This window comes from Leptodactylus fuscus, chromosome 11 (genome assembly GCF_031893055.1).
Source record: "Leptodactylus fuscus isolate aLepFus1 chromosome 11, aLepFus1.hap2, whole genome shotgun sequence".
In the NCBI taxonomy this organism is placed as follows: Eukaryota; Metazoa; Chordata; class Amphibia; order Anura; family Leptodactylidae; genus Leptodactylus; species Leptodactylus fuscus.
Window position 1 is genome coordinate 75211263 of NC_134275.1, and position 24525 is coordinate 75235787.

Genomic DNA, 24525 nt, shown 5'->3' on the forward strand with positions numbered 1-24525 from the left:
CTTGCAGGGCTGAAGAGAGACTGAAAGAGCACCTGGAATTGCAGATGCCATAGTCTTCCTTCTTTTAGGAGGGCTATCCTCCAGAACCTCAGAGTCCGGGTGAGTTGGGACATGGTAGTAAGGTCAAGAGAGACCATCCATCTATTTCCTCTTGTAGGAAATGTAACCAATCAGAGATTTTAAATTGATGTTGGCAGAGCATGAACCATTGGGTTTCTGGATCAGGAACATCAGGGAGTAATCTATTTCCAACTCCAAAGCAGTCTGCATAGAAAGGGAAGTGGTTTTATGATGCAAAATTTCTTTGGGGGTGTTTTAGACATGCCAACCTGTAACCCTGTTGAACCACATTGATGATCCATGTGGCTCAGATCTTCTGCCAGGCTGGGAGGAGCCCCCTTAGCCTCCCTCCTACTGCAGAGCTGGAGTCATTAATTTGACTTGCGCTCTGAGGATGGAGGGGTGAAGAGGAAACCTTTCCCCTTCTGCTGTTGAGGACACCCGTCAAAGCCTCTTTCTCTGGTCCTGACTACCTATCTTTTCGTTTCCAAAAGGAGCACCTCTGATGATAAAATTTTGACTCTGAATGAAACTCCCTCTAAGATGTTATCCAAGCCAGACCTAAATGGTGGAATATCTTTACATGGGATCTGGCATAATTTGCTTTTCAAGACCATGTCACCTGACCTGGACCTCAACCAGCATTGGCTAAAGCCGAAGACCTGGCAGCCAGTTTTACTAGATCCACAGAGGCGTCATCTGCTATGCTTCCACCGACTAGGCAGCAGCAGAATAGCAATAAAAAACAAAGCACAAATTTAAGTCTCCTCTGCAACGTTCCCACCCCTTCCTTCCACTAGCTCCAGCCTTCACACAGAGGCATGGCTAAGAACCTAGGGAACCCCTCCAAAGCCTACATACAAACCTTAGAATCTCCCCCAAAAAGAAGAAAAGCCTGGGACAGCCACAATCCTTGGACTTCTGCCACAGGGGTAGTAGGCCAACACTGCAGCCCTCCTAGGTCATTAGAGAGAAAGCAGGCTGGATAAAGACTCCATGCAACGGCAGGATGACTTCCATTCCTGAAGGGACAGGAAATAACGGAAGTAGTAATGGAGGAGAGATCTTCCAAGACTTCCAAGAAAGACTTCCAGTTGTTTCCTGTCCCTGGGGGTTGTGGAAATCCTCCTACAGGTGTCATTGTGGAGGGGTGAGGGAAACGTTCACTATGCAAAGAGTATAACTTCTTTTGAGATTAGAGCATTAAAAAAAAAAAAAAAAAAGTGTCCCTCCAGCACAGTCTGGTACGTCTTCTCACGGGTCTCTTCCTCAGTTCGGCTGAAGCCAGTCAGCATCCTCAGGAAGAGAAACATGATGTCACAGATAGTGACATTGCATGCCCTTCGCTAAGGCCGCCGATTTGTCTCAGCGGGCACATGTGGCTGAGATTTCCGCCAAATGTCAGCACTGGACCAAAGTACTGTGGAAAGGAGTGTGAATTTTTTTCACTGCGCCCGGACATCCCCTTTAATATGAGGGAAAGCAAAAAATGAAGAAGCAGACGACCAATGAAAATGCAAGAGTTTTGGATTTTCTTTTCTCCCTGTTTGTAGCTGCATTTCACTACATGTCGCCTTAGTCTAAATTGGTTTTAAAGAAGACCTTTCATGTCCTCGGGCACATGCGCTTTTATATACTACTAGATAACCCGGAAGTGTGCTCAATTCAGCGCATGGTCGGCTTTCCCGTTATGTGCCCCAGGTCAGGAGATATCAGTGCTGTTATTGCTGTCAGCCCCGTCAGAAGAGCGTTCCTGACAGACTAGCTGGGCCGTGAGGAGCGCCCATCCTGAAAATACTTGTCCATAGCCTTGTACTGTCAGAGGGGGCATTCCTTACCACCCAGTGATGACACTGAGCTGCAAGAAACGTCCCCGCAGTACTAGTCTATGGATGAGTACTGTCAGGAGGGGTATTCCTCACAGGTTAGTGGCATCGCTGTGCAATAAGGAACATCCCCTCTGACAGTACAGGGTATGGACGAGTACTGTCAGGAGGGGCGTTCCTCAGAGCCCAGCTAGACTGTCAAGAATGTCCTTCTGATAGTGGTAACGGCACCAATATCTCTTGGCCTGGGGCACATAACAGGAAACACGACAATGCGATGAATTCAGCACAATGTCGACTTTCTAGCGGTATATAAAACCGCATGTGCCTGAGGACATGAAAAGGTCCTCTTTAAATTTATTTGATGTGCCTAAACTGACATCACATTTGAGAGTATAACAGAGCTGGAACAGTTGTTTTACCCACCCTGAAGCTGCGCCTAAATCAAAGGCAAAAGCGGTGTTATACCTTCATAAGACAGTCTAGTAAGGTTTGGGGTCTTAGTAATTTTATTGCACAAGACAAGACATAGGCAAGAGTCTGGAAAATACATGCCACATGTTTTGGTTTGTTATCCCTAGAAAACGTGGGGGGCCAGTACCTTGCTCTTCACCAGGGTTCCTTGAAAGCATCACTTCTCTTAGTGTATATATATACAAGGTAAAACGTTTCCTGACTGATACAATAGAGCAGGGGTAGGGAACGTACGCCTCTCCAGCTGTTGCAAAACTACAATTCCCAGCATGCATACTTACCCTGTTCTTCTTGGAACTCCCATGGAAGTGAATGGAGCATGATGGGAGTTGTAGTTTCACAGCAGCTGGAGAGCCGAAGGTTCCCTACCCCTGCAATAGAAGGACAAACAAACAGTGAAACGCTGAGCAGCTAGTGCAGACTTGCTAGAATGGGTTAAAAAAAAAAAGAATATTAAAATGAACAGATTAAATAAAAAAACAAAAACTTTTCCCAGAACTCTCAGTACATATGGAGAACATAATGAAACTCTATACAAATAAACCTTGGACGTATAATAATGTCTGGAAGGCACAATAGCAGAAATTATATATCGCCTTAAAAGCATTGTGGGATATCAAACAACATCATGGTCGGCCACAACTTTTATTACCAGTTATGGACAAAATAAACACACCCAGTCATTGCTGAATGAATCCGTCACCGCCAATCTGTGGCTCACTCTTGTGTATTTACAAAAAATGGTGATTAAAAAGACGAAAAAAAAAACCCTATTGATGAAGATGATGATGGAGAGCGCATGACGGAATGTAGTAAACAGTCTCCCAAAGTGCTCGACTAAGCAAATCTCTAATTGTGCCATCCGCAATACGCTGCTATTCCAAGTCTTTAAAACTGAAGCATCTTCTGATGGATCTGCTCCATATTCAGTGCAAGCCTGGATTAATCCACCTTTACCACACTGTAGATCTTCCTGACAAACCAGTAGCATGCAAAGAAACCGATGGTACCTACAGAGGGAAGAAATACATTTATGTTATACAAAGTCACTAAAGTGAATGTACAATGTAAAGACAAGGTCTCCATGGTCAGATCACAGGGTGAGGTTTTATGCTCTTCCGTTTACCCCTGCGCTACTATCTGTATGTACCCAAAAATAAAGGAAACAAAGTCCTGCACGTCCGACACTGTGTCCGGCTACAATAAATGGTTTCCCCACGGACAGGCTGCAGGTGGACACCTTTACAAACTCATTCAAGTGAATGGGTTTTAAAGCTGACCACAGAGTTTCTGTCCCCTGTCCAGTTTCACCGGGGCGGAAGACAGAAACCCGTCGGAATGCGCACACCGGACACAGGGCGCAAAGGTGAATGCCCCCTAAGTATGTTTAGGGGTCTGCAAACATAGAGTAACATTAACATCCGCTTGCAATGGGTCTGTGGACAAAGACATATTTTGAACCAAATCTATTTGAAAAAAACTTTGTTTTTAATGTTGAAGCAATACAAATAAATTGCACAAGTACACACATCCTTTAATCCCTGTATAATGCAAAGTCCTGCACTATTCTCATATACTTTTGAGTTAATTGAACCACACGGACTCCATTATAGTCTATGGGATCTGTGGGTTTCCTTAAAGGGGCTCTATCAGCAAAATCATGCTGCTAGAGCCCCACATATGTGTGAGTAGCCTTTAAAAAGGCCATTCAGGCACCGCTAAAGTTATATTAAACTACCCCCCCCCCCCAGTTTAAAAAATAAAAAAAAAATAAATTGTGATTACTTACGGATCATGCACGCTGGGCGGGCATTCAGGGTGTGTCTTCTTCATCCACGCCTCTTCTTCCTCCGGTCCCGTCCTCCTCCGGTGCTCGCGAACTGACACGGATATAAAAAAAATGGCCTGGGCGCCTGCGGCTTCTACTACGAGGCCATTTTTTTATATCCGTGTCAGTTTGCAAGCGCTGGAGGAGGACGGGACCGGAGGACATCTGAGGAAGAGGAGGCGTGGAAGAAGAAGACGGCGCACCCTGAATGCCCGCCCAGTGTGCACGATGGGTAAGTAGAGCACATTCTTTTTTAGGGTTTTATTTTAAAACGGAGGGGTAGTTTAATATAACATTTATGGTGCCTGAATAGCCATTTAAAGGCTATTCACACATATGTGGGGCTCTATCAGCATGATTTTGCTGATAGAGCCCCTTTAAATAACCCCGTTTTTTTATGCGGATCAGGTTTCCGTCCGGGTAGTCCCCAAGCGAACTCCCATGTGCAGATGTGAAGTGGGTCTAAAACAGATATCGCTAGTCAAAAAAAATGGGGCTTGCATGTCTTCTAAAATTTCAGATAGACTTTGTGCCAGTGGCCTGATATGGCTACATTATAGCAGACGGATTCAGCTACTGGTTTGTACTTTTACTAAATTTTTGATTTTTTTTAAATTTTTTTTGCTATGTTACTAAAGCAGCATTCACACTGCCGCTGCTGTCTGCCCCAGGGTGTCCGTGATAAACCCCGGGAAACCGGACAGCAGACGGCTTGCGAGCGGTCGGCTTTAAAACTCATTCATTTAAATGGGTGTTTAAAGGTGACCACCCGTGCGCATTTTCAGCCTCTCCACCTGGTGTCCGTTTTTTTCCACGGACACAAAATCCTACATGGAGGACTTGTGTCCGCTGTCAAAAAAAAAAAAAAAATGGACACCAGGCGGAGAGGCTGAAAATGCGCACGGGCGGTCACCTTTGAAAACCCATTCAAGTGAATGGGTTTCAAAGCCGACCACTGTCCGGTTTCCCTGGGGTTTACCACGGACACCCTGGGACAGTGTGAACGCCGCTTAACCAGTTTCATTGTAATGTTGAGAACGCCATTCTTCCACTGTCACCACAAGTGTTGAAACATATACCCAACAAAAGAATCATAAAAACTAAAAAAAGGAAAATTTCTTCAAGTGCAACATTTCAGTAAAAACCTGCAAATGCAGCCGTCGACTCAAATCCACAGCGATAAAAAGGAAATTGTGTAAATGTTTCCCACTCACTAAGAAACTCTGGCAGAACGCGCAGTAAATTAGCAGAGCTTAAGGTTGGATCTGTCTAAATATACATTAGGCAAGTGAAAACACACACACACACACACACACACACACACACACTTGCAGACAACTGCTCCGCTGCATTCTCCCAGCAGATTGGAATTCATTCATTTCCATTTTTCCCATGAAGTGGCGTTCTTCTACTCCACAAGACAGGCAGAAATTTTTTATTATTTTTTTTTTTTTTTTACAGGCGTCTACAAAGACAAAATTGGCTTCGTATGCAAATATTTACTGTGCTTCTAAATAAGAACCAGTAGTCACAGCAACTGCAGCAATTTAACCAGCGTGCCGCCGGCTTTTAGATAAACACTCTGCTGTATAAACAGAGCGGATGATGGAGGGGTGGGAAGATCTTCCCATTGTCGGCTATGACAGACCGGCATGAAAAGAACATCGTATAAAACACCTCCTGCACCCAAAGACTTCACCTATATTATATACAGCTTATGGAGTGTATGAGAGAATCCACTTTTCCCATTGGCTGCCTATAGTAACCAGTCATGGGGCGGCTTTCATTTGCCCACAAAAAAGGTATTAAATGCTGCGCTGTGATTGGTCACTTTGTTGACAAAAACAGGTTCTCTTTTACAATGTCACAAATGTCCCCATTCATCTCCCAACAAGTGTCCAACTAATGAACAAGTCCTTGCATTATATTCTTTTCCTGCACAGTGCCACCTTCTAGATAACCTGCTTTAGGAGGTTCACAGGTCAAGTGGTCAATATATATCCCCATAATGCTTACATGCTAGGAACTACACTGCTTATTTCCCATCCAAGGGCCACTTTAACCATAGGAGCAACAGTGCAGCCACACCAGAGCCTATGGATGCAGGGCGCCCCCTCAGCCACCCCTGATCGAGCGGGACAGTCCCACATTTTGGTTGATGTCCCGCTCTTCCGGGTGGCAGGCAGTGATTGAATACTATAGTGGAGCACAGAGCCATTAGCTCCATGCTCCATTATTCAGCCTTCAGCTGCTGATATCTGCGGCAGGGAAGCGCAATGAGCGCCGAGCTGCGAACATTACAATTGGGAGCCTGCGGGTCAACAATAGTGCGGTTCGGTGAGGTATTTATTTATTTATTTTAATTTAACATTGGTGATTGAGTGGTGGCATGGAAAAACAAGTTATGAGGGGGTATGGGGGGCCCCCCACTTTCAAAAAGTTTGCACAGGGCTCACCAATACATTAAAACAGCCCTGCAATCAATGTGTAGCGGCAGTTTTAGGAACACTATAGTGTCTATGTGACAGCACTACAGTACAAAAACTCCCTGGAAAGTAAGCAGAGTGGCTGCCAGGCCCCAAATATCTAAACACTTATGGTCTATCCTAAAGACATGCCATTGATATATATATATATATATATATATATATATATATATATATATATATATATATATATATATTATTAATAATAATAATAATAATAATAATATATGGCCTTTCAGCAGCTCAATCTCATGAGACTGAACTGTAATACAAAGCAAAGCCACTATAAAACATATGGGGTGCTGTGAAAAGACATGCTGTCAGATGTTGGACCGCCAAACAATCTGACATTGATGACTTATCCTAGATAAATAAGTCATCAATAGGACATAACCTCTTGGAAAACTTCTTAAAATGTCACAAACCACTATTGCAGAAACCCCTGTGTGTACCATCTGCATCATGAAACTCTGCAAAAAGTGGTGAAAAGGTTAATCATTTCTGACTGAATTGATGACCTGGAGCTCTGAAATAAGACAAACAGTTCTAGGAATTTTCTGTATAATTGCTACTTACCTGTAAACAGGAAAAAAATTAAAACCATGATCATCGTGTACCCAAAGTACAAAATGGTGCTGGCAGTTCCTGTGATTTGAAGCTTAGAGAAGAAATAATGAACGGCGTAGATGAAGAGGTAAACAGCGGTGAATCCGCTTGTTAGGAAGGACCGCCACCACCAATGGTAATCCTGCAAGCAAATGGAAAAAAAACAGGAGTTACCACGGACAAGTGTTGTGTGCTTTCACAGGTTCGAGAAAAATAAGTCTGTTCTGGTCAACACAAAAGCTACCGATGTACTGTTTAATATTACAAAGCCATAGGGTCAGGAACCGAAATCTCATACATGTACCAAAAAAGGAAGTAGTAAACATGGCAGTAATGATAACAGTATATTCCTAAGCCAGAAAAACATCACCAGACATACCTAGTGCTCACTATACTGGGAACATAAATCTAGAGACGAAACTAGATCACTCAGCCGCCAGGGAGCCACGAGACGGCAGGTGGCATACGTGACCTCCAAGTGGAAGGAAATAAAAAAGAGCTGTAACCGGAGAATAAAAACAAAACCATGTGACCGACGTTTGCATGTGTTCCCCGTGTTTACATGGACTTCCTCTGGGGACTCCACATGTCAAAAATATACTCAAGGTCAGGGGCAGCACCCGGCGTACCCGGACAAGTACCGGGGGTCCAAAGCTCCTGAGGGGACCCAATTGGGTTTTTTTCTAGACCATTACGTGCTAGAATACTCCAGCAGGTAACGGGCCCTATTTACTTACTAATCCCCGCTCCCGGCCACGCGGCCTTCTCATATCACAAGGCTAAAATGAAAGCAAAGACGTACAGGAGCGTGAGGGGAGTGCAGGATCGGTAAGTAGGGCCAGCAGCAATGATCGGAGGCCATGGGGTGGGAAAATGAACACTTGTGTTACTTACCCCTTCTTAGAGGCAGGCCGAAGGTTTAGTAAGGAGTTGTGCAGGAGCCCGGGAGATATAAGTAACACTTTCTTTATGTTTGATCACCTCTCCTGTCACTGATCAGTATACTCTGGGTCTTGGATGGTGAACAATGCCGGGGCCGGATATCTGACGTTACAGCGTGTGGTGGGAGGACAGCTATGGGACATTATATGGGTGTTGGGAAGGAGCGCCTGTATGGCAGCCACTAACTCCCAAACTACAAAACACTCTCCGCTCGGTGAGAAAAGCACCTTACAAACATTTGCCATTTCTAAGTTTGTAGGGCTTGGTCTTGTATGTGCAGGTGCCCCATATAAAATCTACACAACTACTACAGTAAAGTGATAGGCTGCCCCTAGTAGTAGGGGAGGTAGCGCACATGGCCAAACTCAACCTCCATTTCGATGACGGAATGGAAGCCCTATTCTCATGATAGGTCCCAGTGGTGGTTTGTAGACTTAGGGTCCATTCACACAGAGAAAAAGGAGAACCCATTGAAGTCAATAGGAGGCGCTTTTTTCAGCACTGAATTTCCTCACCATTTTCCTCCGTGTGAATAGACCCTTAAAACGACCAGGCTACTACTTTATCACACTCTGATCATCCGCTTAATAGATCAGTATTAAAAATGCAAAAAATGGACGTCTATCCATTTAGAGAGTCAATATTATATAAAAGTAGACCCATTTACATTACATGAACATTATTTTTGTAGGACATACCACACTTTTGTGCTCAACAAAGAACAACCACACAGACACACATCCCAGTCATCTAAAACAAAAGCGAAACCCTGTTCCATGTAAAACGCAGTCCGATCTGCTGGCAGTACGTTCTAGAGCAGGAGGGGGCGAGCAGATTGATGGATAGTTTTAGGGGGAAAGTTTTAGTATATTTTGTCATTTATTAAAGTTCCTGTTCTTATGTTGAAAGGAGCATCTCCGTACCCCTCAGTGACTGACCATGTAGAGATAGCTGTCCATGATATAGGGCCACCTCCTTGACTTCTCAACATAAAAAGAGCAAACACTAATAGATAAAAGGACAAATACTGAATTTTTTCCAACATGTAGCAGTCTGCTCCGCTCCTCCTGCTCTATAACATGCTGCCTTCATGTGACAGGTTCCCCGTCTCAGAGTTTTTTCAGCCCCAAATGCATTTTTGATACCGATGAGCAAGTATTCAGTCTGTTTCTTTCCACCAGCCCCATAGACGGATTGGAATGACAGGAGGCATGGTCAAGGATGGTCTCAGATATCAGATATTCATCACCTACCATATGAATAGGTTAGAATTGTCCTTTGAGGAAACCCCTTTAGGCTGAGGCCCAACGTTGTGTTAACGCAGATTTTTTTTGTTGCAGATTTTGTTGCGGCTCGAGCCAAAGTCAGAAGTGGATTGAGAAAAAGGTAGCAGAATAAGAAATTATTATAGGTTTCCCTTTCTTTCTGTAGCCTTTCTTGGCTATGGCTCTAAAAATCGCAACAAAAAAAAAAAAAAAAGCTGCGTTTTTGCAACGTCGCAATGTCGGGCCTTAGCCTTAAATAGGTTTTTGCCACCACCAACTCCAATTCTTTCTATCCCTGATTAGGTGCCACGTCACTCATTTCAGCACGGTTGGAGGTTTTTTTTCTAAAGCCCCCACCATTCCTGAGTAATCAGTGCAGTTAGTTTTGGTATCAGATATACTATTTACGACTCCGCCCTCCTGACAGTTCAGAGCCTCAATAGCAAATCAAAACTGCACAAAGTGCTCAGCAATGATGAGGTTCAGACAAAAAGTTTCAGGAGTGCACAGGAATCATGGAAAAGTGCCTATGAACTTTATATTCAGGTCACTTCATGCCGCCTGGTTTGACTTGGTGCAGCGAGATTCATTAACCATAAAGCTTGCAACAAAAAAAAAACAAACTAAACAAAAACAAATATGTGAATGAGCACTAAGTGTATAAGTACCTCTGCACATAGATGGAAGTAACAAAGCAAGATAGTAGCCTCTGAACAAGTGATCAGGAGAATTATGAATACCAGAAACAGGAAACCGAACATATAGTACATTTGATGAGACCTACAAAACAAAATAGACCCCGTGAAATAGACATAAGCACGTCTGACACAGAACAATCCATGATGCTCATATTCCTAACATGATGTGAAGCAGACAGAGAGCAGGGCAGGTCTAGATAATGCAGCTACACTGAATATTGCAGTATGAAATACAGGAAACGACACAGACATAACATTTTATACTATAGGATGCTTGAAATAAGAAATCTTCATTAATCCAGTTGGCACTAAATAGCTACAGAAACAATAGCTGGCTGGAATACAAGCAAGCTGCATGAGCGGATCACTCCACTGATATGTGCAGGCATCCCGCTGTGCCCAACTATGTGAATGAGGGATTGTGGGGCCGACCGATGAATGATCCTAGTATTTTTCACAGCTATGCTGTATTACACATAGTATATTACCGATTAGATATGCATGAGTGGATGTTTATTATACATAGGTGGCTGTATTGTGCGGTTACTGAACGCTGTCTGCAGGTCCGTAACGCCCATAAAGGCCAGTGATGAAACTGTTACTTAAGCCAAGGTATGGAGGGGGCCAATTTAAGGGGTATTCCTATTATGTAATGTGATGGCACAAGACTAGGATATGCTATTACTTTATGATGGTGCGGGGTTTGACCTGAATTGTTTCAAACAAGTTTGGTACAACCCAGAAGTCAATTATAGTCTTGGCTCTGGTCAGACCCCAGTGCATAATAGGTGGAGGACCAGGAGCAAAAAAAATGGCCTCCTTGGAGTGCTCTCAGCCGCCACAATAACATCATCCAGGGTTTCCCATGTGACGTACCCATGTGACCACTGGAGCCCAATCACAGGCCTCAGTGGTGACCTCAGGCACATGACGTCAACAGGAGAGAGCTGAACAACTTGAGGAGGTCCAAAAAGGAGAGGCCTCTGAGGAAACATTTATTAAAATGCACATTTGCAGTGGCCAAGTTTAGACAAATCTCTGCTGTCATTAGAAAAGAAGTGAAATCAAACAATTTGGAATATTCATGTGGAATCCGGCTTGGAACAAATCGGTAAGCCTACCTCTACTACCGTGCAAGGGACTGCTGCAAAGCCCCATTGACTTCAAAGCTGTGCTGCGGCTCCCTACAGAGTGGACAGCAAGAGTGCATCTATATACTGGGATAAAGAATGATGAGGACTCGGCACTAGAGATGAGCGAGTACTGTTCGAAACGGCAGTTTCGAATAGCACGCACCCATAGGAATGAATGGACGCAGCCGGCATGCAGGGGGTTAAGCGGCAGGACACCAACCCCGTCTGCGTGCCGGCCGGCTCCATTCATTCGAATGCCGTTTCGAACAGTACTCGCTCATCTCTACTCAGCACTAACTCAGATATGAGTCTCCTTCACTCTCAGGATCTAAGATCCAAGAAGTCAGACCCCAATAATCATATAGTGATGGCACATCCTATTAATATGCCATCATGTCTCATGCTGGTAAAACCCGTTTGCCAGTTACAGTTATATAAACTCCTGCAGTTATCTAAGGTAAAGTGTTACCATCGGTTCTCAGACATCTAACATTGAAGAAACCAACAAATCTGATTCCAATAACAAGTTTTAAAAGACGAAACACTTACCAAATGCTGTTGAGAATGAAAAACAGCTGGATAAAAATACATCCGAATGGTAAAATGCCTCCCATGATAATACCTGGGAATGGTTTGGTAAAAAAGGACTGCGTGGGGATCTGCCGAGGAATCTGATTGGTCCGAACAGGATGTTCTACTGCCTAAGAAAAGGGGAGAATAAAAATCAGGCCTATGGACTAAAAGTAGTTACCATCTACCATATTCACTACCACATTGTTATATTGATAATTCTACCAGTATTTACTTAGAAAACTGCGATCGTATGTATGAAGTGGAAATTTTATAGGTTATTAGAAGGAATACTTGCATGCCATCAACAAAGGAACAATGGGATCTAGAGTCCAAATCACAGATGGAAAGCAAGAGGAAGGAAGTGGTATCAAAATCAAATAAATAAAAACGCCACTATATGAACCCTTCAGAAGAATATGGACTGCTATTATGTCATGTAATACGGTACAACCATACATCTATCATTAAAACAAATTTTTTTTCTCTCGCTAACACGTAGGAATAGCCTTAAGATAGGCTATTCTTCTCCTACCTTTAGAAGCCTTTTCCGCAGCGCCGTTCTGTAGATATCCCGGTTTTCTTCGCTATGCAAAAGAGTTCTTGCAGAACTGGGTGCAGACCCCTGCGCTCAAACAGCACTGGGAGCGTCACCAGTTCTGCGGTAAAACTCCAGAGTCAACCTCTTATTCCTCTGGAACACCCTCTTCTTTGGATGGCTTCTTCTGGCTTTAAATGGGACACATGCGCAGTCTGCTCTGCCACTGAGTAGAGCAGACTGCGCGTGCCTGTAGCCATTTTCTTGGGCCGCTTACATGAGTGTACTGTGTAAGCGGCCACAAGAAAATGGTCGCAGGCATGGCAGAACTGACTGCGCATGCGTCCCATTTAAAGCCAGAAGAAGCCATCTGAAGAATACGTCGTGGAGAGGGCGTTCCAGGGGAAGGAGAGGAAGAGTTTTTTCACAGCAAACAGCACTGGGGGGGTCTGCGGTGCTGCAAGAAAACTCATTTGCATACAGATGAAACCGGGATATCTACAGAACGGCAGCGCGGAGAAGACATCTAAAGGTAGGAGAAGCATAGCCTTTCTTAAAGGCTATTCCTACAGGTTAGCGAGAAAAATGCAGTTTTAATGATTGAATCCCTTTAAAACCATGAGTTATGATTATAGCTGCAAACATTTCTCCATGTAATAGCTTTCTGGAACTCCATAATCCATAGTTGTGGGTAGTGAGCTGGTTTGCTACGAGTCACCGTGCAGACCGAGGGTTACAAAATAAATAAATAATTGCAACTGGTAATGGTAAACTGTAAAACTTACTCGCTCTTTAAATCCAAAATACGCTCCAAGGAATGTTAGAGGGACAGAGATGCCGAACCACATAGCTAGGACGGCCACCAGCGTCCCAAATGGAATTGCAGCTGAAGAACCCTTTGCCCATAATATGACATTCATGACAAAGAAATCAGCAAAAATAATCCTGTAAATAAAAAAAAGAAAACCGTCAAACCATCCACTGCATGTACAAATACTATCCTTCAAATGATAATCACTATAGCAGATACACAATATCCCAATGTTATACTAAATCATGGAAACAACTTACCCAGGACACAAAAGGGCCGTCAGCAGCACATTGGATTTCCATCTCTCGCCACCAAATGCTGAAAAATATCATTTACCATAATGAAGCAGCTGGATTTTCAGAATTCTTATCACATATATAGTGTACATATGCGGGTGCCTAAAAGGAATATGTTCTCTAGAAGTAATTTCTAATGGAAAGTAGTTCTAACCATTCTCTCAGATGCCGTGCTGAGGATACAGTCATCACGTTCCTACCCAATAACTGAAAATGACGACTTTAGTGGGGATCCTTTAACCCCTTCCCGCCGATGGCACTTTTTGACTTCCTGACCAAGCTCAATTTTTCAAAACTGACATGTGTCACTTTACGTGGCAATAACTTTGGAACGCTTTAACTTACCAAGGTGATTTTGAGACTGTTTTTTCGTAACACATTGTACTTCATGTTAGTGGTAAATTTTGGTTGATATGTTTTATGTTTAATTATGAAAAAAATAGGAAATTTGGTGGAAATTTTGAAAAATATGCATTTTATAAAGTTTGACATGATGTGCATTACATACAGATAGTCAGACCGCCAAAATTATATCATAAATCTCATGTCCCAGATCTCTGCTTTATGTCGGCATCAAACTTTAGTCACCCATTTTTTTTTTTACGGACATTATAAGGTTTAAAAGTGAAACAACAATATTCAAAATTTTCAAGAAATTTCCAAAACCCATTTTTTAAGGGATTAATCCAGGTATGAAGGGGTTTTGAAAGACCCTTGTATTGAAACCCCCCATAAATCACCCCATTTTCAAAACCGCACCCCTTAAATAAGCCAAAGCAACATATACCAAGTATTTCAACCCTATAAGTGCTTAACAGGAATTAATACAAAATGGAGGTGAAATTTACACATTTGATTTTATTTTACTAATATTTTCGTTTAGCCCTAGAATTTGCACATTCACAAGGGGTTAAAGGAGAAAATGCCCCCCACAATTTGTTAGGCAAGTTCTCCCGACTACCACAATACCCCACTTGTGGGTGTAAACTAATATATGGACGTACAGCGAGGTGTAGAAGGGAAGGCGCGCCAAGGAGCTTTTAGAGGGCAGATCTGGCTGTGATCAGTTTCAGGAAACATGTCGCATTTACAAAGCCCTTGAGGTGTCAAAACAGTGGAAACCTCTAGGAAGTGACCCCATTGTGAAAACTGCACCCCTCAAAGAATTTATCAAGTGATGTAGTGAGCATTAGTAACCCCGAAGTGATACCAAATATGTAATGTTTTTTTCCATTTTTCTTTATTTTACATAATAAAACATTGTAAATGGGAAATGGGATTTTTGGGGCTTTATTTATTTCTAATTTATTTTAAACTTATTTAAACTTTTTTATAACTTTTTTTTTTTTTTTTAAATGTAGATTGTGAGCCCACACAGAGCTCACAATGTACATTTTTCCCTATCAGTATGTCTTTTTTGGAATATGGGATGGAAATCCATGCAAACACGGGGAGAACATACAAACTCCTTGCAGATGGGGTTTTTTTTGCCCTTGGCGGGATTTGAACACCAGGACTCCAGCGCTGCAAGGCTGCAGTGCTAACCACTGAGCCACCGTGTGGCCCCCATAACTTTTTATTTCTGTCCCCCATGGGGGATTGAAGCAGTGATCTGCTGCTTCACTGCTTAACTACATGTATGCTGCAATACACGTGTATTGCAGCGTACAGGAAGCTGTCAGCCTGTGTAGACGCACCAGGCTGACAGCTTCCATTTTGGCAGGATCAGCCAGGTATGTGGAGGGGGAAGTGATGGGGCAGACCCGGGGTCACTGATCAGACCTCGGGCTGCCCATTACCAATACCAGAACCCCCCGAAACAGTCGTGGGGGGTGCCGATCGGGACCGAAACCCCTGAGATGTCGGCAGTCGGACCTGGTTCCAACCACGGGTGTTACAGGGCAATGTCAGCCGTATTTGCAGGGCATGGTGCGCACACAGGTTCTGCGGGAAGTCCTTCCCGGCATTGCCGTACTATTATGGCGGATGTCGGGATGGGGTTAAAGGGGCACCAGGGGGATTTTGTTTTAACTAATTGGAGGAGATTTATTATGTCAGGTATGAAAACGTGTCAGGCTTTTTGCAACTTTCAGGAAAATGGCAAGAATGGCATAAAAAAAAAAAAAAAAAAAAAAAGGTGCACTATGAGAAACACAATGTTGACAGGGCTGCCAACTCCACCAGAATTAAACAATGCCTGGGATCTATGCCAGCTGTGACCTAGCATAGATTTCAGTACAGGGCACCGAGCCCCGCAGAGACTACGCCTCCTTTATGAGGAAGAATTTGTCGTCATAAATGAGGAGTACCCTTCACCGCTGCAGGAGACGTGAGGAATAGCATTGAAGCGTATCCCATGATGGCATCTAGACTTGGATAAGACTGAGTATGTCAAGCTTCCTGACTTATTACAGGACAGAATTTTTTTTGCCTTCATTTGTCCATTTTCCTGTTGGCACACTCAAATATGGGAGATCTAGAAATATGCAAAATTATATTTATAGCCAGAAATACGTTGTACTTTATGATGTCCATGGCATACTTTATAGGGAACCATCAGGTCGATTTGGAGCAATAAACCACTGGTCTATGAGGATCTATGGGTGGTTTAGTGCCCCAAGTAACCCTTTACAGACCTTCCAACGTTCTTTAGTCATATTATGTTACTTACTCTTATACATCCGGGCAGACACATAACCAGCAGGAGTTCCCAACAAGACCCACAACACAACAGCACAGGTCATCAATGCTCCTCTGTTAGCAGGCGACAGAAATCCAAGACAAGCCAGGACTTGGGTGAAAAAAAAAAAAAAGGATACGTATGATTATTACTGTGAAATGATCATAAAAAGACAGTCCATACATATTAATACCCTAAACTAGCATTAAGACATTGCTGCCAAACAGGCAAATATCACTGAAGGATGGGACGTAGAGACGGCAGGGCTCCTTATTTTTCAGAATTGGTTTGTTAACACCAACACAAACCATCAATTTATGTTTTTATTCCACAACTTGTGACCTCGGCCTTCAGGAAACCGGACATGAAAAATGTCACCCAATCTGCAGGTGACAAATTGTGGAGTAAAAGGAGATTAGCAAATGGATATACAATTTAGAGGAAGAATATTCAGTGGAATTTAGGATTTATCCCTTGAAATCTCTGTCTTTCTATGCAGAGAAGCCAAGGCGGCGTTCCTATTAGTCACTGCCAACTTCTCTCCATGGCTGTGCATATAGAGATAGTTGTCAAACACTGATAGGACCGCCTCCTTGACTTCTACATACTGTATAGAGAAAGCACGGTATATATAATTGACAGGTTCTACTATAAGCTCTACTGACCTCTCTAAAACATGCTATGGCAAAGTAAACAGCATTTTCCATTCAACAGGTTCCCTTTAAGATTAAAGGGAATGTTAAAATGTGGGTTTGCTAACTGTTAAAACACAATCCGGCCGATGAAATAATTGGTCTTGGGTTGTGTTCACACTAGCAAGGACATAAGTGTGTAAGGAATGCAAACAAATGCCTTGCATCCAGAAGCTGGCTGGACATTTCCATAGTAAGAGGTCATGTAACTACCACTGGTACACACCATCCAATGGAGGAACCATACTTACACAATGTAATAAAGGTCATAATGAATATCTGGGTTCCTTGGCCCAGAAATACAGACAGCAGCATTCCCTTCTTAGGTGGTCTAAATATATCACCATGTACCAACTTCCAGCCAAATTCCTCCTGGGCATCTTCCTGTCAAAATGAGATCATGGCACATTTTGTTAAGACACAATGAACTATACAGATAAGTGATACAGGTCTAGAACTACATATTAATAGGATTTGTGACAAAATGAGAAGTACCAGCAATAACTAACCAAGACCCTAAGGCAACCCTAGGCATAGGGTGTAAATGGAAAGGGCCACTATGTATGGCGGCATGGGACAACGTCGTTCACCTAAACAGCTTCTCGCATAAGTCACAGCTACAACTTGCACAGTCCTTGCTATTCTCATACAGCATAGTCCCTTTGCATGTAACGTGTTGGGAAAGCTGCCAGTGAATACATGAAATGTGTGTATATTGGACTCTCTTTGGCAGTCTCCACTAATTCCTCCACATTTTTAACGTTCTAGAATAGCACAGGATATTGCATTATTACATACTGCAGCATTCAGTTACACAGAAGCCCATGTTTGTCTTTTTAACATGGATCCCTATGGGTGACAGCTGCCTCCTCTATAGTAACACACTGCATTCAGAAAACTAGTGCAGACAGTGACTTGTATGGTCAAATATTTCAACCTCTGCCACTAAGTTATGGATGGCATCGGTGTCTGCGAGCTGATGGGGAAGGTCGATCAGGGTATAGAGGGGCAAGTTGCAGTGCCAGGGAATTGCCAACCCCTACTATAACAGGTTAAATAAACTTTGGACGTCATGTAAGCTGACGCCCCATATTTTCTCATTAAAACATTGTATGTGACAAGAGATACCAAGCAACTATGGATATAAACAGTGACACAAAACAAGCAGAACACGGGATACTCACGGAAGAATCTATCTGGTTATATCTGGCAATATCCTTGTGAAGTGTCCGCAACATGATCATGGCCACCATACCAGAGAGGAAGAGGACAATTACCAGCGAGTTCATGATACTGGAGGACAAAAGAAAACACAGAGGATAAATAAAATACGGGACAGGGGATATGTTGTAGATTGGAGATGGATCCACCAATCACAAGAATGGGAGTCTTTATGCTATTCCATTCATTTCTATAGTTCTGGCAGAGACAGCTAGTACAGTACAGTGCCATTGTTGGCAGTCATACAGAAACGTATGGCGTGGCCTTCACTCCATTGAGACAGAGTACAAGAAAACATAGTACTAATATAGTACAAAGTGTCGTAACATTGCATGATAATGGTGTATGACACTACAGGGTAATCACATCCCATAAAGTGATGGCGAATCGCTAGGCTACACCATGAATTTATTATTGGTAGGGGTCCTGGAAATGAAGGGGCCACAAAACTGTTCTTCACAGCGGTGGCCCAGCTATGCAGGGAACTGGTGGCCCCATTCACTGGAACAGAGGGGCCACAGCACTGAATCAGAACTATAGCCTCTTTTTACACAGGATCAGTGAAAGTTGATCATAAGGTGGTGGAAGATCCTGATTATATTACTTTGTGGAGAGGAGAAAATCCCTTTCATTTACTATATATGAAATATACGTTTTCTCAATCTGCATGCCTACATGGAGGTTTATGCAATTCTACTTGCTTGGAAATTATAGATTAGTAGATTTCTAGCTTAGTTTTTGAACACTTTGCAAAAAAATCCACAGTGGTTCAGTGTTATACAGTCAACGACAGGAAAAAAAACTGGTTACTGTTCAGAAAGAGTCATGTAACATATATAAGAAACACTCGGAAGAAGTGATAACGTTTTAGAAAATACCCACAAAGATTCAGTTCAGTTAAATCTCTACAGACACAAGATATTTACAAACCTGGGAGACTTCTACAGAGCACAGAACGGAGAAATAGTCTTCTTACCTGAACCACTGGATGTTTGTGTGCGGCATGGATTCCAAGATGTAATCCCAGCGAGATGCCCATTTAATCGTATTGTTTTCCTAAAGGAAAAAATAAATAAATAAATATATATATATATATATATATATATATATATATATATATATATATATATATATATATATATACATACACACACACACACACACACACATATATATATATATATATATATATACACGCACGCACATACAGTCAATTGCACCCCTAAATAAGTTGCCCATTTCAGAAAACTCATTCGCTAACTTATTACATGATCATTCAATGATGTATAAAAATGGAGGTATTCTCCACAGTGTCTGCTTTAAAGGGAGTGACAGCACTAAATGTGCTATAAACCTAATCCCGGGACTTTGTAAAGGCGAGTCTGAAGTTTACAGATATACTTCTGTTATCCGACTTTGGAGCTCCATCTCCATGTAATTCATTGTTTAGAGTCCCAGCCAAAGCACTTCCCCCTAATCTGCATAGGAATAATAGTGGAGACCAAAGCCAAGACAAGCAAAGGTCTCGACAGTTCTCTGGCACAAGTAACACTATGAATGTAACCCAGCTCTGTGCTGGAACCGCTTTCAGTTTCTAATAATGTTAATGAACTCCACACACCTTGTTTACCCAATGCTTGAAATGTATTTTATTAAATGAAAAGGAGCCAAAAAGATGACATTTCAGTCAGGGACCGTCATCAGACACGTATGATATTCAGAATCTCACCAATAAGGGAACATGGCTTCCCAAGGCAGCTTTACTACATTACTATAGCGCTGAGACTCCGAACAGCATACATGTCTGACGTAGGACTCTGAGAAATGTTATTTTGTTGCCTGCTGTTCTATTAATATACATTTGGTGTAACGCTCAATACCACTGGACAATTAGGTTGGGATGCTTCTTCAGCATCCAGACCGTGACAGAGTGTTCCATTACACCTTTCGTTGAGATTTCGGTTCTTGACGCTTGCTTTCTGAGATGTGCCCCATCATTAAGGAACCTTTACCTCTTTATAACTACAGTGAACCTGAAGCCAACAGACCATAGTACGGGACCGATGTATAAAACAGCCGCCTTGTCTGTGCTCTATGGCTTTCATTTTCAAGAGCTGAATAGAAACAACCCCATAAGAATGTGAAAGACCTACCTGAAACAGCACGGAGTACGAGTAAATCACATTCAGTTTGCTTGTGAGTTCCTTTGGAATCTCCATTGGAGGGCCTTCACATTTATCACCGGAGTGTTTCAAACTATAAAATTATACAATTTATTAAAAAAAAAAATTAAAAAAAAAAAAAAAAACACACTGCAAAAAGATGCACAAGTAATAATAATAATAATAATAATAATAATAATAATAATAATAATAATAATAAATAATAGATTGAGATTGAACAACTAAAACAAAGTGGCGAAACCAAAACAACTACCTTTTTGGTTCAAGTCTTGCTGTAACCAGTCGAGCACCATCCCAGTTTTCTTCTCTGCCGCTATGGTATGTGATAATTATATCGACGTGATTGAACAGGTAAAATGTATCTTTCTTGTTAAATTCATTCTGAAATAGTAAAAAAAGAGGAGAAATACTAATGCTTTCTTATCTTGTATTAAGAGTACCATACCATACCATACTGCCAGTGTCCTTGCTAGTATACAGTGCACAATACAGAATAGAATACTTTCAGATTTTTCTCTGTGTAATGTTAGGGACAACTCTCCTTTTTTTATAGTTTGATATAGAAGACTCAATATAAGCTTGTAAAGCTGACATGTAGAAGGTCAGTAATAAATAACCTAGAGCAAGAAACATTCTCTAATCTTATATAAATGCAATCTAAGGTAAAATGCTCTAAGATCATAATGTCAGTGCATGGCGAGTTCAGTCTAAGGGTGCATTCACACTGAGTAAACGCTAGCTTATTTTGTAGAGTAAAATTACACTTGTAAATTTTGCTATCCCATTGACTTCAATGACATTTTACAGGCGTATTTTTTACAGGCGTATTTTTACACTTGTAAAAAAATATCATTGAAGTCAATGGGATAGCAAAATTTACAAGTGTAATTTTACTCTACAAAATAAGCTAGCGTTTACTCAGTGTGAATGCACCCTAAGATCTTGAGGGGATGTCTAGTGCTAACAACTCCTTTTGGTTTGCTCTATCAGGACACATGATGTCACGGGCAAGAACAAAAGGCAGCATATGTAGTATGGACGGACGTTTACTTGTACATGTAGCATGACATGCAGCTGTTATGGTCACTGCACAAGAAGAAGGAACTTTCTCAAGAAAAATTGGGTGTTTGCCGGGGGGCTCAGGAATTGGACCCATGGATGCTCATATAGTGAAGGTTCTCATATTAATCGAATTGTGGGGGGGGGGCAGTCTTTTTAACTAATGTTGTTCCAAAGTCGGTTTAAGCTATATTTTGAGTTACTAGAGGTGCATATACATGGATCACCATCATTGGTGGCCCTGTACCGTTACCTGCTGAGGCCATTAACTATAGTGGTGGTTATCACACGTTTGTGTATACATCACCTTTCTCCTGTAGCAATATAAAGAAATCCCAGCTATGGGGGCCATTGCACATTTCTGGAAGCAGTGGCGGCAAGGACAGGCTACAGCGCCATTTGTGCCAGAGTCTCCATAGTCACAATGTCCGCCTGAAATCAGATGAAAGTCCTGCACTAACAGCTCTGTGTCTTTAAACTGAAGACAGCAGACCCGATTATAATCAATATGATCTGTCGGCTATGTTAGTGGTCTACCTGGTCTATTGTTCTGATCCTCCGACTGACCACAGACACTGCTCCCAGCACAGTTATAGCATTATTTGTCATTGTACAGCATTGCCTAAACACGAATAAACTTTTTACAAGACGTTCAACCTCTTTAATCTGCAGAAAATGATAACACAAATGGAATAAGGGTATTATTACAGCACGGGTGGGCAAAGGGCAGGATTTCATGATGTGAAACCTTGACACCTTAAGCAGGATGAAGCAATCCAGCCTCTTCTTGGCAGGGTGGATCTTCTTCCTGCAGTGAAGGAGGGAGGAGTTGGAGTTGCGATAACCGGTCTGGGCACATTTATGCTACATGCAGAAGAGGAGACTCTCTGTACATGTAATGCATGGATCAAGAAATCTGAATGCTTAAAATATGAATTCTAAGATGAGTAATACAATGAGGAGCCGAGTAATTCTATGCAGGGCCAATGCCAGAACTTATGCATTCAGGTCACAGAACTTAAAGGGAACAAGTCACTAGAAAATAACCTATTTTTATGTTAATATTCCTGTTTGCATTTACTAAATACCAAGCCTAATAATAGACACCAGGCAATCCTGTAGGAGGTTTCTTTACAGCAATCATCTCATTTACAACACAGACAGGATTACAAGAGAAGATGACACATCTGTAGATAAAACCCCTCTTACTCAACAATCACTACTGACCACTGACCTCTACTCAGCTTATTTACTGCCCCTGCAAACTGTCTCCCAAGATGTAAACAGGGAGACAGTGCCTCTGTTATGCTGCCCTCTATAGGAAGCACCCTGAACATCATGCCCGACTTTCCCAGAAGCCTTTACTGCATAATGTAGGATTTTTACAAAGTCAGTTTCTCAGCTACAGACGGCTGTTTCGGTCTGGTTGGACCTCGTCAGCGCAGCGTAAAGAGAACTGACTTGGTAGAAGTGAGAGACCAGATTATGGGGATAATGTCACTCCTTAAGGAGAGACCACCTATTAGGTGTGTGGAGACCTATACATAATCTGGTCTCTCAGCCTCTCACTTCTACCAAGTCAGTTCTCTCTACGCTGCGCTGACGAGGTCCAACCAGACTGAAACGGCTGCCTGTTGTGGGGGGGGGGATTTTTGTATTTATATATATTACTAGCTGGTACCCGCGACTTCGTCTGCGGTGATTGTAGCAGTGGGTATATACAGGTGCGGGTAAGGTTTATGTACTGTGTATAAGGGATGGGATATAAAATGTAACTGTGTATCTTGTTTTTGCTGTAATTCAGAGAATACATGAGACTTGTGTGTTGAATTTAATTTGTATTTGAGCTGCTATATATACGGTGTTGTGAGAAACTGTACATAGTGACTTTGGGACAGAAGTATTTGAAGTTAACCCTTTCCCGCCGATGGTATTTTTTGATTTTCGTTTTTGACTCCCCTCCTTCTAAACCCCATAACGTTTTTATTTCTCCGCTCCCAGAGCCATATGAGGTCTTATTTTTTCCTGGGACAAATTTTTCTTCGTGATGCCACCATTATTTATTCTATATAATGTACTGGGAAGCAGGGAAAAAATTCAGAATGGGGTGGATTTGAAGAAAAAATGCATTTCTGCGACTTTCTTACCATTTTCAGGAAATGTTATTGCTTTGATCACTTTTTATTCAAATTTTTATCAGAATCAAAACAGTGAAAAAATGGCGGTTTGGCACTTTTGACCATTTTTCCCGCTACGGCGTTTACCGAACAGGAAAAATATTTGTGTAGCTTTGTAGAGCGGGCAATTTCGGACGTGGGGATACCTAACATGTATGTGTTTCACAGTTTTTAACTACTTTTTAGAGATGAGCGAACAGTGTTCTATCGAACACATGTTCGATCGGATATCAGGGTGTTCGCTATGTTCGAATCGAATACCGCGTGGTAAAGTGCGCCAAAATTCGATTCCCCTCCCACCTTCCCTGGCGCCTTTTTTGCACCAATAACAGCGCAGGGGAGGTGGGACAGGAACTACGACACCGGGGGCATTGAAAAAAATTGGAAAAAGTCATTGGCTGCCGAAATCAGGTGACCTCCATTTTAGACGAATAGTGGATTTCAAATCCGGGTCATATGAGAATGTGAACTTTGTGACTATGAGACAGGGATAGCTGTACAGGCAGGGATAGCTAGGGATAACCTTTATTTAGGGGGGAATGTTATTAAAAATAACTTTTTGGGGCTCTATCGGGTGTGTAATTGTGATTTTTGTGAGATAAACTTTTTCCCATAGGGATGCATTGGCCAGCGCTGATTGGCCAGAGTACGGAATTCGGCCAATCAGCGCTGGCTCTGCTGGAGGAGGCGGAGTCTAAGATCGCTCCACACCAGTCTCCATTCAGGTCCGACCTTAGACTCCGCCTCCTCCAGCAGAGCCAGCGCTGATTGGCCGAATTCCGTACTCTGGCCAATCAGCACTGGCTAATGCATTGTATTGGCGTGATGAAGCAGTGCTGAATGAGTGTGCTTAGCACACACATTCAGCTCTACTTCATCGGGCTAATAGAATGCATTGGCCAATCAGCGCTGGCCAATGCATTCTATTAGCGTGAACTGAGTTTGCACAGGGGTTCTAGTGCACCCTCGGCTCTGCTACA

General features: G+C 42.4%; 1 protein-coding gene across 2 annotated transcripts in view; it reads right to left on the reverse strand.

The window, feature by feature from the left end:
* Positions 1-2989: 2989 nt before the first annotated feature.
* LOC142184632 (transmembrane 9 superfamily member 2-like) overlaps positions 2990-24525 on the reverse strand; it is a 30373-nt gene continuing 8837 nt past the window's right edge. Inside the window, exons 6-17 of one of the 2 annotated variants that reach the window (XM_075259636.1) lie at positions 20563-20690; positions 20280-20382; positions 19103-19182; positions 18090-18198; positions 17157-17289; positions 16205-16324; positions 13498-13555; positions 13212-13371; positions 11868-12019; positions 10156-10267; positions 7251-7422; positions 2990-3370 (exon numbers count right to left, since the gene is read on the reverse strand). In XM_075259636.1, the coding sequence (XP_075115737.1) occupies positions 3303-3370; positions 7251-7422; positions 10156-10267; positions 11868-12019; positions 13212-13371; positions 13498-13555; positions 16205-16324; positions 17157-17289; positions 18090-18198; positions 19103-19182; positions 20280-20382; positions 20563-20690 (1395 nt within the window). In that variant the 3' untranslated portion in view covers positions 2990-3302. Of the gene's footprint in view, positions 3371-7250; positions 7423-10155; positions 10268-11867; positions 12020-13207; positions 13372-13497; positions 13556-16204; positions 16325-17156; positions 17290-18089; positions 18199-19102; positions 19183-20279; positions 20383-20562; positions 20691-24525 lie in introns of both variants that reach the window. The other variant, XM_075259637.1, reaches the window with a different exon arrangement.